This window comes from Lampetra planeri, chromosome 22, assembly GCF_965212315.1.
Source record: "Lampetra planeri chromosome 22, kcLamPlan1.2.h2, whole genome shotgun sequence".
Taxonomy (NCBI): domain Eukaryota; kingdom Metazoa; phylum Chordata; class Hyperoartia; order Petromyzontiformes; family Petromyzontidae; genus Lampetra; species Lampetra planeri.
Window position 1 is genome coordinate 11,665,677 of NC_136128.1, and position 13,377 is coordinate 11,679,053.

General features: G+C 52.6%; 1 protein-coding gene across 4 annotated transcripts in view; it reads right to left on the bottom strand.

Moving 5' to 3' along the window:
- LOC144725036 (dyslexia-associated protein KIAA0319-like protein) overlaps nucleotides 1-13,377 on the bottom strand; it is a 39,341-nt gene that overhangs the window by 9,283 nt on the left and 16,681 nt on the right. For all 4 annotated transcript variants that reach the window (XM_078604473.1, XM_078604476.1, XM_078604472.1 and 1 more), the window contains exons 7-17: nucleotides 12,578-12,675; nucleotides 11,498-11,585; nucleotides 10,238-10,330; nucleotides 9,221-9,350; nucleotides 8,192-8,420; nucleotides 7,819-7,942; nucleotides 6,921-7,053; nucleotides 5,632-5,780; nucleotides 4,751-4,902; nucleotides 3,776-3,914; nucleotides 1,500-1,659 (exon numbers count right to left, since the gene is read on the bottom strand). In XM_078604473.1, coding sequence (XP_078460599.1) covers nucleotides 1,500-1,659; nucleotides 3,776-3,914; nucleotides 4,751-4,902; nucleotides 5,632-5,780; nucleotides 6,921-7,053; nucleotides 7,819-7,942; nucleotides 8,192-8,420; nucleotides 9,221-9,350; nucleotides 10,238-10,330; nucleotides 11,498-11,585; nucleotides 12,578-12,675 — 1,495 coding nt within the window. The remainder of the gene's footprint in view (nucleotides 1-1,499; nucleotides 1,660-3,775; nucleotides 3,915-4,750; nucleotides 4,903-5,631; nucleotides 5,781-6,920; nucleotides 7,054-7,818; nucleotides 7,943-8,191; nucleotides 8,421-9,220; nucleotides 9,351-10,237; nucleotides 10,331-11,497; nucleotides 11,586-12,577; nucleotides 12,676-13,377) is intronic.

Consider the following 13,377-nt stretch of genomic DNA (forward strand, 5'->3'; position numbering starts at 1 on the left):
GAGGGACACGGGCCGCGTGAAGAGGACATGCGCTCGGGCGGAGACCGCCGGCAAAGGCACGGCTCGACCACGGAATTTAATTTTACCAGTAAGGCCCCACTGAGCTATGTAGCTCTCTTTCAGAAACGACCGGGCCACAAATGATAGCTCAACGAAGTGGCTTATCACGTGGAGATTTACAGCAGCCATATACTCTAAACGCTTTTTTTTAAATGTTGAGGGAAAACAGGGAGGAACCGGAGAAAAATCCATGCGCCCACAGGGAGAGAGACACGCAAGCTCCAAATATACAGGCGTCAGGGTCGGGATCAAACCCACAACCTCTGTTAAAATCGCGTCACCGTAGCGCATCCGAGGGGACAACCGCCGTGGAGATGTCGCGCTGAGATCAGTTCAGCAGCACTGAACCGTGAAGCTTGGCGACACCGTGGGGAGGCTTTCATCCAGCAGTAGACAGATAATAACCAAAATCCGACTCAAGTCAGCGAAACACAAGGCCTAATTAAATGACCTCGGTGAGATGTACACACACTTACCTGCAACCGCACATTTGAAAGGCTCAATAAATGGACTGCCTCTCACCAGTAGCATAGCGCGGTTGACATGTGCCCTGGAATAAGGAATACGATTCCCCCCCCTCCCCCCTCCATAGCCCACGCAGCGATAGCTACGACGCCGAGCTCTCGCGGTTATCGCGGCGATTGCAGTTAACGAGACGGTTCATAAGGAACGGGGATCCGGCCCGGGTCTTTCGCGCTGCGCCGGCGCGGCGAGCGGGAGGTGCGCTCCATCAGCGACGCCGCTTGCATCGGGCTGCCGGCGCCGCGATAATTGGATACGCGCGTGCACCTGCACTCCTGTGGCCTTCTCCACTGACTGTGATGAACGGATTAATGTGAAGTACGCTGCTGCTGCTGCCTCAATGAACACATCAAAGGCCTCGCTGTTAGCGATTCTAAAACCCGGCCATCAAGAAAAACTCAGCAAAAAATAAATATATATTAGCGTCAGGAAATTTTTTACATGTTCAGGCGTGCAAGCGCCCCTTTCTATAAATCAAGGGATTCTATCGAAGCCCCCCGTCAACCTTCGCTCAGTGGCAGGTCGCTCACACTGCTCTCCCCATGGTCTGGAGCGCTCTTCCCTCAACCATCCGTGCTGTCGACTTCGTGCCACTGTTCAAGTCCAACCTCCATACCTGCCGCTTCTCCTCTGCATATAACCGATTGCCTCTATAAAAAATTTGAAGTAAACTAGTATGCCCACTGTATCCCTGATATGAGGTTGCATTGCGTTACTCTTGTAGGATCTGCACACACGCTGCCAATTCATTTCTCTTTACACAGCCGAAAGGTGCCACGGTCAAAGCACATGACCCACAATTGGAAGGTTCCAGTTCAGATCCGAGTCAGGGGTTCACCCCAGACATCTAAACCTCACCGCCATCCCCACCACCATACCCAACGGCACAACCGCCACCACCAGCAGAGCCCACGCACCTGCTCTGCGTGTAGGCCTGCAGCCTCTGCACGTGGATGTCCGAGTCAAGGACGCTGAGCAGCACCGACAGCTGGCGGATCAGCAGCTCCTTCTGCTGCTGCTGCAGCTGGCTCACTGGCACGTCCAACACCAGCTCCACCAGCTGCGAGCTCTTGGGGTCTGCGGGCAGTGGCGGGTGGGTGGCGGCAAGTTAGTTTGTCCGGCCGCCCGTCAGGTCGGCTCACGCAACACAAACCGCTCCGGCGTGACCTAACGCGCGCAAATGTTGCCGAGGAGCACACTCGCCATCACACCCCCGCCGACGTGTGTATGTTGAACTTCTTTCGGCACCGTACGCAGCCAACCGCGCTAATCGGAGGTGCGACGATGGCGGCCCTGCGACCGAGGAGCGCTCCCGATGTCCCGAAATGGGGCGATCACAACTCTCGATGACGGCAAGCGTCCGTGTCTGTCGGTCTCTCACCGGAAAAAATCACGCGCTGCGCAGGAGCTATGGACTGGGTGTGCGGCTGCGCACGCGAGCAACGGGCGGCCAAGCAGTAAATGACGCGTCCATGGTGACGCGCACTTAGCGGCAGCAGCTGTGGTGTCGATGCTGCCGCTTGGCTCTATTCAGGAAAATGAGATGCAAGGTTGCAGAGGCGGGGCTCAATATCGGCCGGGTCTGTATGGCTCGGGGATTCGCAAAATATTTCTGCGCCCGGCACACGGATATAGGATATCTCCCCGCTATGGCTGTGGCTACGAATGGAAAATATTTGGCAGGAAATTAAGCAGCGCTCGATAGCAGTGATTCGTCGACTTAAATCAATTGTTTACGCTCGCGATCCGTGTGTGGAATTGTGCGAGCGAGGGTCACTTATTAATGATCCCTGGACATGATACGGAAATTATAATTTCGGGTAATGAGAATGTACAAAAACTCTACATTCAAGACAAAAAAAAGCAATACAATTAAACCGTAAAAACAAGTCAAAAAATAAATATAAAAGTATTTGATTCTTGAATTGAATCGTGGACCCCGAATCGTGCAACAACTTAATGGAACCACCGGGTTGGGGAAATTGTTACTCGCATACTCCAAAGCGCAGCGAATTAATGCACAGATCAACCACATTTCATTTCCAAAGCAGAACAGACAACGGTTTTGTCATCCAAAAGACAAAGGGGTAGCGGGCGGGGGGGGGGGGTTATCATCCGAGGCGTGCGTCTGTACACAAAACCGCAATGCAGAGTAACACAAGCCCACACTCTTGGAGTGCGTTTCCGCTCACACTGAATCAACAGTGGGACGGCGCAAACGGCACCGTAGATGAACAGGGCCATTCCCCTGCCCAAGGCTTGTCGCTCCATTTGGCACCAAAACAGATGGCGCAACAAAGAGAGTGAAATTGAAAATGAAACTTATATTAACATAATGAACCTTCTCTCCCGTGCACATTTCACCATGAAGCCGACATATGCCCATATTGTGCAAACGTAAAAGACATATGCGGCGTGGGGGGGTGGATAGTTGGGGGGGAGGGGTCGGGGTGGCGCGGCCTTGCTGAAGAGGGCTTACGGTGGGTGGGGATGCAGTTCACAGAATTGTGTTGAAAAGGCGCAGTGAATGAGCCTCTAATTGAGCAGCCCTGGCTGGGCCACCACCCCAGCTCTCACTCTCCCTCTCTCTCCTCTTCTCTGCTTTCAAAATTTCTCTCGTGCAGCGGAGAAAATGGGCTCGCTGCCGTACGACGCAGCCTGGTTTTAACAAAGCGGTTAAATGCAGACCTCATCTCGAGACGCTGTTTAGAAAGACACGCGCGTTGACTGAGGGTGGGAACGGGTGCGGTGACGCGGCCCAGCGGTAGCGCGCTGGCAGCTTGTTGCGGAGGTTCATGGTTCGAATCAGGCAGGCCAGCCTGGTTATTACTGCGAATGTATTAACCATAAATACTCTGCGCCGTCTGCAACACAGCGGATGGTAAAGATCCCTCACGAGTATGCCGTTGCGTACCGGAATGTGGGATTGTCCTTCCCTCGCACCTCCGATTAGTACGGTTGGCTACGTGAAGTGCAAAAGAAGTTGGACATACGTTTTCATTGCCCCCTCCTGGCAGACGACTGCCTTGCTAACGTTATTGCGAGGATACGCCGCAGCAATAGAAGATCGACAAGGGGGGAAACCCCGCCTGCCGGCGAGCGGGTGCCCAACCGAGCACGATGCGGAACGGGGAACGGCGGGGGAGGGAGGAGGGGGGTGAAGCGAACGCACGAGGGCGCGGTAGCGGCCTACCCGGTTTCACCTCCACCGTGGCCATGTCCTGGCTGCTTTCGCCCTTGTTGTCGGTCACTTTGAGGCGGAACACGTACGTTCCCTCCACCAGGTTCGTGAGCCACAGTACCGGGTGGTGCTCGGAGCCGTTGAGAACCACCTGGGACAATCGCACGCGCGCACGCCACCCTGCAGTCACCCGACCTGTCCGTTGCTCCGTCGCGTCCTCTCTTTGGGGGCGTGGCCTGACGGTGGCGCGTTCGCCGCTCGTTGAAGATGTCCGCGGTTCGAATCTGGCAGGCCGCCCTGGTTATTACTGTGGTGCCTATTAACCATGAAAGTACTAAGCACTGCGGATGTCATTTGAAACGAGTAGGCCATTCGAGTTGGTGCCACGCTCCAAATTTGGCAATTTCTAAAAATTACTCGCTAATCACTCTATTGGGATTACACATATCAACATCATCCCCTGCTGTACAAATACTGCAGATTGTGTGAAACATAGCAACTTCCTTCGTGATAGTCTTGCCCTATAAGAGTGGCACAAATACCAAAATCACCAAATTAATATGATTAAAATTTTTGCAGCTAAACACGTGTGAACCAATACCAAATCATCATAAGTAGCCGTTCGTGGCTCCAGATTGAGGAGGCTACAAAGTCCGCCTCGGGTTTTCCAGTCTCTGGTGGTACCTTGTGGTCAAGGTGAACTGACTGAAAAACTGGAATGTGCTGGCAGTAAGCTTCATGATCAGTGCTTTCTCACATAGAGACCCTCAGACTCGCGCAGAGACCCACAGTCTCACACAAGAGACCCACAGACTTAAACAGAGACCCACACTCACACAGAGACCCACAGAATCATAGATCCAGACTCACACAGAGACCCACAGACTCAGAGACCCACAGACTTACACAGAGACCTTTAGAATTATAGAATTAAGCTCAGTTGGAAAGCAATACAAATGAGAGGCGCCGGCGCGAAGGAGCACTCACGCCGGCGGCGGGGCTGCTGCCGTCGCGCGTCCACTCGTACGACAGCGAGCCCTGGTCGTCCCAGGAGCGCGACCCGTCCAGCATGACCGTGTCGTCGGGCAGCAGCAGCACCTTGTTCCCGCCGGCCGTGGCGTGCGGGGGTTTGTTGTTCTCTGCGTGCGTGAGCGGGGAGGGGCGCGAGCATGAGCGTGGCGCGGCGCAAGCAGCAACAGCGCCCGGAGTGGGGAACGACGGCACGAGCGTCAATGGGGGTAAACAGCGCCAGCGCGGAGGCAGCGGTAAATGCGCGAGTGTCGACGGGTGACTAGGAGAGGGGGATGTAGCTACTTCCAAAACAGATCCGCCGCTGGTGACTCAGACGTCACCTGGGGTGAAACCGGGCTCTCGATTGAAGCCGGTTGATGGTCTCGGCAGAGTCGGTACGACCCGAAAACACGTCGGACATCTACAAAGCAGAACCGCAAAAACCCACGCAGCAGCGTCGCTCTAGGAGAGGGGTCGGCAACCAAATTAACAAGAAGAGCCTTATTTTTTATTCAGTAAAAAAACTCAATATTTCAGGAGCCGCAATTCATGTGGCGAATACAAGACGGTGGTCCTTCATAAATAACGTCACTAAGCGGTCCTTGAAAGAGCCGTGTGCAGCTCTGGAGCCGCAGGTTGCTGACCTCTGCCCTAGATCTACAGCCGCAAAGCAGAGCGCAGAACATCTGTGGAGCGCTTCCGAGCGTCGCATCTTCTCCAGGGTCCGCGCTTGCACGTGGCCGTGACCCTACGGCCCTCTGCGCGGAGAGACGTTCGTTTCGTGGGCCGCTCGTGTTGCCGTCGAACCGCCGGGCGGACGGGCGTCGTGAAACGGCCGCGCTGGCGCCGGGCCTCACCCTCTTTGACGGTGACTGTGACGGACGCGGTGCTGCTCAGGCCCTTGGCGTCGAGCACCGTCAGGGAGAAGACGTAGGTGCCCACCTGCAGCTCGCTCACCGTGGCCACCGCCTCGTCGCCGTGATCCAGCCGCACACCGGGCGGCCCGCTGCTCGCCGCGCACACAAAGATCCCTCATGTAGTCCTTGCAGAGTGAGTGCTGGTTAGTGAGCACCTATGAAGGGCGCACGAGACGGGTGGCGCAGCCAGAACCACGCCGGGACACATTTGTCTCCACGGGTGCTCGTTTACTGCTGAGTCAGCCTGGAGGAGACCCAGGCCTGGTTCAGATCAAACTCGCGACCTGAGTTAGCCATGACCCTAAATGGGAGCCTGGGTTCCGGGTTTGCAGGGCGGTGCCATAACCACTGTGGCACCGCTCCACCCGCTCGCTGAAAGCCCGGATAGCTCGGTCAGTATAATATTTCGATTTAAAGCTTTCGTCACTGCAGGTATTCATATTCTTGGTTCTTTTGGTAAAGTCACGTAGAAGGGAAATAATAAAATAAAATAAGTAAAAAATAAAATTCTCACGACGTTTCGATTGTAACACAAGCAATCATCATCAGGTGTGAAAAGCAAGAAAATTAAAAATATATATATATATTATCTAATGGCCCAGGGTTCAAATCCCCGTTCGGGCAAATATATTTTCTTCCACATTCAATAATATTTACATACCCAAAACATAAAAAATATATACTTTGGCCACATTCAATGCTGTTTAAAATAAATCACTCAAAGATCTCGCATGTGGCGTTTAACAGACTGTTGGGGTAAGTGCTGTTGGCCAGCACCCACGACTTCTGATAAGCGCACGATGGGGTGGCGTGGGCAGCATCACGCCTGGCCACTTTGCCTCCCCAGTGCTGCTATTTGATACACCTGTAATGTTCTTGGAGGGAGAGGGAGTCTTCGTAGAGGCAACATGGTTTATTACACCAAACAGTTTACACTTAAACTCTAACACAAAGGGGTAATGGCCCCTTGCGCGTGTGTGTCAATCATGACCACCACACACCTTACCAGGTAACTCATTCAAGACGAATTTGAGTCGACCTATAGCGAGTCCAAAGACTGCTTCAGATAACTGCCACTGATCTTAACGCTGAATATACAATAATCCATTTAGCTGCGCTGGTCCCTCCTGCCCACCTCTCAGCCAAATCCTATACAACTCCCTCATATTCCAAAGGCAGTGTGCCCATCCAAGTACTAACCGGGCTCAAACTTGCTCAGCTTTGCCCACCTGATTTTCTCCCAGTGGTAGGATGCGATGCTCTGGTCGTCGGTGCTCTTGCTGCCATCCAGGCTGGTGCTGTCCACCGGGATGGTCAGCTCCTTATCAGGCCCGGCCTCAGCCACGGGGGGGCGGTTGTTCTCTGCATGGCATAGCAAACAAAAAGCAAGCCAGGAAGCCAGTCCGTTAACCGAGCCTCATTCTCGTTCGGGGCTTCGGCTTGAAGGGAATGTGCCGTTGGGTACGCGCCGATGTGCACACAGACGTGCATTGGCGCTCGTTCTTTAGAACGCGCGCCAAATGTACTTGTTTTCCGCATATTTTTTAAATAAAAATACATAAAAAATTCTTGATTTGCCAATGTTTAAAAAAAAAAGACCTGGGCATTGGTGTTTGGACAAGCTGTACATTATGCTTGATAGAGAATGTTTTTGTAACACGTTACGGATTTACAGACACAATAGTTCCCAGGCATCCCAGTATCAGCTCTCTTAAAACCAAGCCACTCCCAAACACTCGTTGTGAGGTAGCTATGCAACAACAATTAGCCCCCAGCTTCCCACTGCATGGCACAGACATGCACACACACACATGCCACCAAAAGACAAAGATCCCCTGTAACACACTGTTAGGGCAGGTGCTGTTAGCGAGGCTCGTGTTGCTTCCGAAACGTCGTGATTTAATTGAGTTATTTTCATTTTTATTTTATTTTATTTTAGATTTTCACCTACGTGACTTTACCGAAAGAACCAAAGAGTATGGATCCTTGCAGTCACAAAAACTTCAAATCTAGGATGCACATGCCACCTCACACACACACACACAAGCAACCACACACTAAAAGCTTCACACAATGATCCCCCGTGTAGCCTTCAACACACTGCTGGGGCAAGACCGCGCAACTCACCAGGCTGAATGACGACGGTGACCTCTGCGGTGCTTTGCTGTTCGGCCGCGTCGGTGACTGTGAGCTGGAAGGTATAGTCGCCCTCCTGCATCGACGACAGCTGTAGGTAGGGTGTCCGCACACCCTGCACACACACACACAAAGACACCCCCGGATAACCTTAACAGACTGTTGGGGCGGGTGTGTTTAGCATGCACCTATGAAGACCGACACGTCAGAAGAAGGGGTGGTTTGACTAAAAGTCCACTCAGTCGCCTTTGTCTCCCCAGTACCTGATGTGATTACGAGCCCCCTGGGCAAACCAGCAGAAGCCCGGGCAATCGGGTACTAGAGAGCGGTTATCTCCTTCAACCTGGGTCACGACCTCTCTCACCTGCATCTCCAGGACCTTGCCCTTGGTGTTGGAGCCGAGCGTCCACTCGTAGCTCACGATTCCGTGGTCGTCGGAGCTCTGGTTGCCGATGAGCGTGACGAAGTTGCGCGGGAGCGTGATCGCCTGGTTGGGCCCCGCGTTGGCCACGGGGGGGTAGTCCACCGCCTTGTTCACCGTCACGTTGGCCGTCGTCCAGTTGCTCACTCCGTCCGTGTCCACCACGGTGAGCCTAGATGAGAGGGCCACAGTCCCCCAAACCATCGGCACCTAGTTGGCCGTGGTCGCAAGCGCTCAAGTTGGTGGGTTTTCCCGGACGATGTTAAGTTGGTGGTTTCCGTTCTGTTCGCATGGCCTCCGTAAGTAAGAGGTCCACGGGTGTTGCCGTCATCAAAAGTAGTTGTAACACAGAAGACCTCCGTAGCGCTCTTGAGCATATTTTGTGGATACGATCTCGGCTCTGCAAGCTGGACTGTACTGCATGAGTCTGAGGATTTCTTTACGGAGAAAAAATTATTGATGATGATGGCCATTGTTTGTGTTGCTCCGATCATCAAGTCTGCTACTGCTGATGAAGATGGCAGCTGCTGCCAATTCCACTCTTGTTGTTTCGACTGATTATGCAACTGCTGCTGCTGATAAAGACGATGATCATGCAGCTGATGGTGATGGCCTCTGCAGATGACGTTGCTACTGCTGCTGTTAATAATGCTACTGCTGATAATGATACTGCTACTGATGCTGCTGACGATGATGGGGCTGCTAATATTTTCTGCTGCTGTTGATGATGTTGTTGTTGCTGCTCACTCTGATAAGGACTCTGCTGCTGGTGGCGATGTCCCCGCCGCCAGTAATGATCGTACATGCCCGTATGGAATCGGGCAGCCTGCGCGACTCCCAGACCCAGAGCAAGAAACGAATGCATTGCGTGACCTTCCCGTACCCCGGGTCACTCTCGCTAACGCGACTGCGACGGTCTCTTTCGAGCTCTCGCCTCGCTGAGCCAAACAAACCGTACATAACTCTGTTCACCTGAAGGTGTAGTTGCCGGCCACCAGGCTGGACAGGTGCAGGATGGGCAGGTTCGTGACCCTCTCCTCGTGGAGGGGCCCACGGATCTGCTCCCAGCGGTAGCTCGCGATGCCATCGTCATCCTGGCTCACTGCACGATCGGCACGAGACAAGCAGCGGCGTCAAGCGCCGGCGGCACGCACCGACGCACGACGAGGGTGGGGCGCAAAATCCTCGTATTGTTATCCATTGATTGTCGGCAACATCAACCGCCAAGACCTCTCGCTAATCCATCCAGAACCTGTGCATGATTTTATCTCATCGCTCCATCTCCTCGGTGGACGTTCTCAGATGCATTCCAAATCCTTAGCCTGCACTCCGTGATTACTCGTAAACATCTACAAGACGATTTGGATGCCTTTGACCAAATTAGAACTTTATCGGCGGTCACTAATATTATTTGTGAAGGCTAAGTGCTTTGGACACATGTTTATATAGACAAAAGAACGATGCAATTAGATGGGCTATGGAGAACAAATACTAATGAAATGTGTACAGCGACTTATAGACTCACAATAATCCCATAGTCTCACGCAAAACTGCAAAGAGCCTCATAGACTCACTAGGAGATCCACAGAGGGGCAATGGAGATGTGAAGGTTGCAGGGCAGAGGGAGTAGAGGGAGACCGAGCGAGAGATGGGAGAATGCGGTGGAGCGAGATTCGACCTGGATGAATTGTGCCTTATGTCAATTATTATTAGAAGATGAACAGAACAGGACATGGAGAAATACAACCAGAGCAGCAAGCAAGAGTTGACAGTTCTTGAACATGAACTGGGGTAGCCAGCACAACAACAATTAAATCCATCTGTGTGGAGCTTTGAGTGTTATCCCCTGAGTTACATGTGTTTTTCTTCTTCTCTCCATGAACTCCAGCGTCCTGCCATAAGCCAAATCCTCTTCAAAGTCACTCGTCACCCAAACGCAGGACCCCCCCCCCCCCCAGGAAAAGGAGCGTGTTGGCCAAGTGAGCTCACGTTTGCCGTCGACGAAGGTGGAGGAGGTGGGCAGAGAGATCTCCTGGCTCTTCGGAGACACGATGGCGACAGGGGGCTGGTTAACCCGTGGGGCTGTGAACATCACAAGACAAAGATCCTCAATATAACATTAACAGACTGTTTGGGCAAGTGCTGTTAGAGCGCTTATGAAGGGCGGCACGGCACAGAGGGTGGGTGGCAAGCACCACGCCAGGCCGAATGTCTCCTTAGTGACAAATTTTACAAACCACAGCAGGTACTTATTTGAGGCCGAGGAGACGCATGGGAGGCCCAGGACCGGTTCAGATAATCGTCGCTGGTGTTGGTCGTGAGCGGAATTTGAACTCGGGTCACCGATTACTAACGCGTCTCACTGTGAGTATCCAGGCAAATACACACGTGCGCAGAGACACAAAACGACAAAGATCCCCGACTGTTGGGGCAAGTGCTGCTAGGGAGCACCTATGAAAGCCGGCATGGCACACGAGGGAGTGGGTGGCAAACACCACACACATATGCACACACACACACATTCACTCACTCACACATCACAAACACATAACGAGACGTATACAAACATGTTAAATCTATAACTTATACAGTAGGCATTTATGCATATGAATATCACACTCGGGCAAACAGAGAAATGCATATCAAATACAGGTTGTGTCTTTTACAAGTGTACACAACTATTTTGAACAAACGTTACTTGGGTACACTGTTAAGCGACACACCCTGAATATAAACAGTGCACACCATCAGTCCATAGAGACCGTGCTGTAACAGTTGAAGATGTTGTGCAAGTGCGTTTGAGAGATTTACCTAAGCTGAGTTTGGCGGCATATATTAGTGTATACGGGAGATGATTCCATGCTGAAGCAGCGATGCGTCTGAGCGAGTGTGCTCATTCTGGTTTTCACTCTCGGGAAAGTTACATTGCTACGAATTTGGGAATGAGGAGCAGAGTTATAGTTGGAGTAAAGCGATGGTTGTTAAGTGGGAGGGGGATGGCATATAATTGTATACACGCGGTTGCCCAATAGAGCAAGTCTTCTATTGTCGGAGGGGAATGCCGCCACCACCAATCAGTGGTTTAATCACAGGCAGCTTGCTGGATTCAAATCCAGAATCTTGGCGGCGTTGCCTGTGCAGCGTCAGCGGTGCTATGTCAGCGCCGGCTCGTGGTGTGAATGTAATCGTCAGCGCCACAACGCGTTCGGTGCAATCGTGCCACGCGACGGCGGGGCTGCGTGCGCTTACCCGGCTTCACCGTCACGTTTATGAAGCCCTCTCCATAGGCCTTCTTCCCTATCACCGCCACCTTGTACATGTAGAGCCCTGCAGACAGCTGGGCACACAAGGGTCAAAAGTACCCCCGTGTAGTCCTTAACGCACTGGTGGGGGCAAGCGTTGCTAAGCGAGTGCCTCATAAGAACTGTCAGGGCGCATCAAGGGGTGGTGTGGCCACATCACGTCCGTCCGCCTTTGTCTCCCGAATGCTGATGTTAAACGCTGCACAAGTTATTCAGTTAAGGCTGAGTGGGCTTAGGGGAGGCTCAGCGCTGGTAATCACTTGTCTCTGACGTTGGTCATGGCTGAAAATTAAACCGAGGTCACAGGTTCATAGCACAGTGTGCCAAGCACCGTGTCACCGCCCCTTCTGAGTACAAACTCTTCTCTGAGTAATGGGAAAAACTAACATCACAAGCGTCTCCGGCTCGCATGAGCCAGAGGTGACGCTGTTCTCCACAGGGCAAGGCAACCTCTGAGTGTGCGGTGCAAAGTCCACATTCACAAGGCAGGCCCTGTCTGACTATTGGAGCAGAAAACAAGCTGCCGGGTAAGTCCATTAAGGGTGCTTTCATTCATCAGAAGTGAAAACTCACACTCAGAGGCACACATTGTAGCGTGCGTTGATCGCTCGGGAACACAGGCAGCCGGTTCGCAGTTCCCTTCAAAAGCTCCTTAAATGAATGCATTCACATTCACAACACATTTTTGGCATAGGCCACCTAACCAGCTGTCTGAGTGTATGCCGTAAGACCCTCCACCACCCTACACAGCAACGTGTACGAGCGTTTAGCAACACGGCAATAATTATTTCAGCTCACCAGTAAGTTGTCCAACAATACTCACGTAAACCTGTGAATTATATTGTGCCGCAATGCAGTTCCATTTCCATCTCATTTTGTGAGGGCATATTGCTATGCTCATTTTTATCATCAAATACACATTTCCAAAAGCACTCCACCATGCTGTTGATCGTTTTCCTGCGCCTCCAGCGAGCACGGTTGGCTATGTATGCTGCAGAAGAAGTTCAATATACAGTACATACGTTACCTTGGACAGCTTGAGGGTTTGCGGGTGCTTATCCTCGATGGCGCCCTGGTAGTCCTCTGGGTGGCTGATGAGCATCCACTCGTACTGGTAGGTCTCGCCTGCACCACGTCGCATTGTCGCAGGCACAGCAGTGTCGTCAGTGTTGACGAGGGATCGCTCGTCACAGCAACACAGCCACTCGCCACACTGCAGACCACTGCAACACACCCACTCACCACACTGCAGGTCACAACAACACACCCACTCACCACAATGCAGGTCACAGCAACACACCCACTCACCACACTGCAGGTCACAACAACACACCCACTCACCACACTGCAGGTCACAACAACACACCCACTCACCACACTGCAGGTCACAGCAACACACCCACTCACCACACTGCAGGTCACAGCAACACACCCACTCACCACAATGCAGGTCACAACAACACACTCACCCACTCATCCTATTGCAGACCACAGCAACACATCCACTCACTTACCACACTGCAGGTCACAACAACACACTCACCCACTCACCACACTGCAGGTCACAACAACACACCCACTCACCACACTGCAGGTCACAGCAACACACCCACTCACCACAATGCAGGTCACAACAACACACTCACCCACTCATCCTATTGCAGACCACAGCAACACATCCACTCACTTACCACACTGCAGGTCACAACAACACACTCACCCACTCACCACACTGCAGGTCACAGCAACACACCCACTCACCACACTGCAGGTCACAACAACACACTCACCCACTCACCAAACTGCAGGTCACAACAACACACCCAC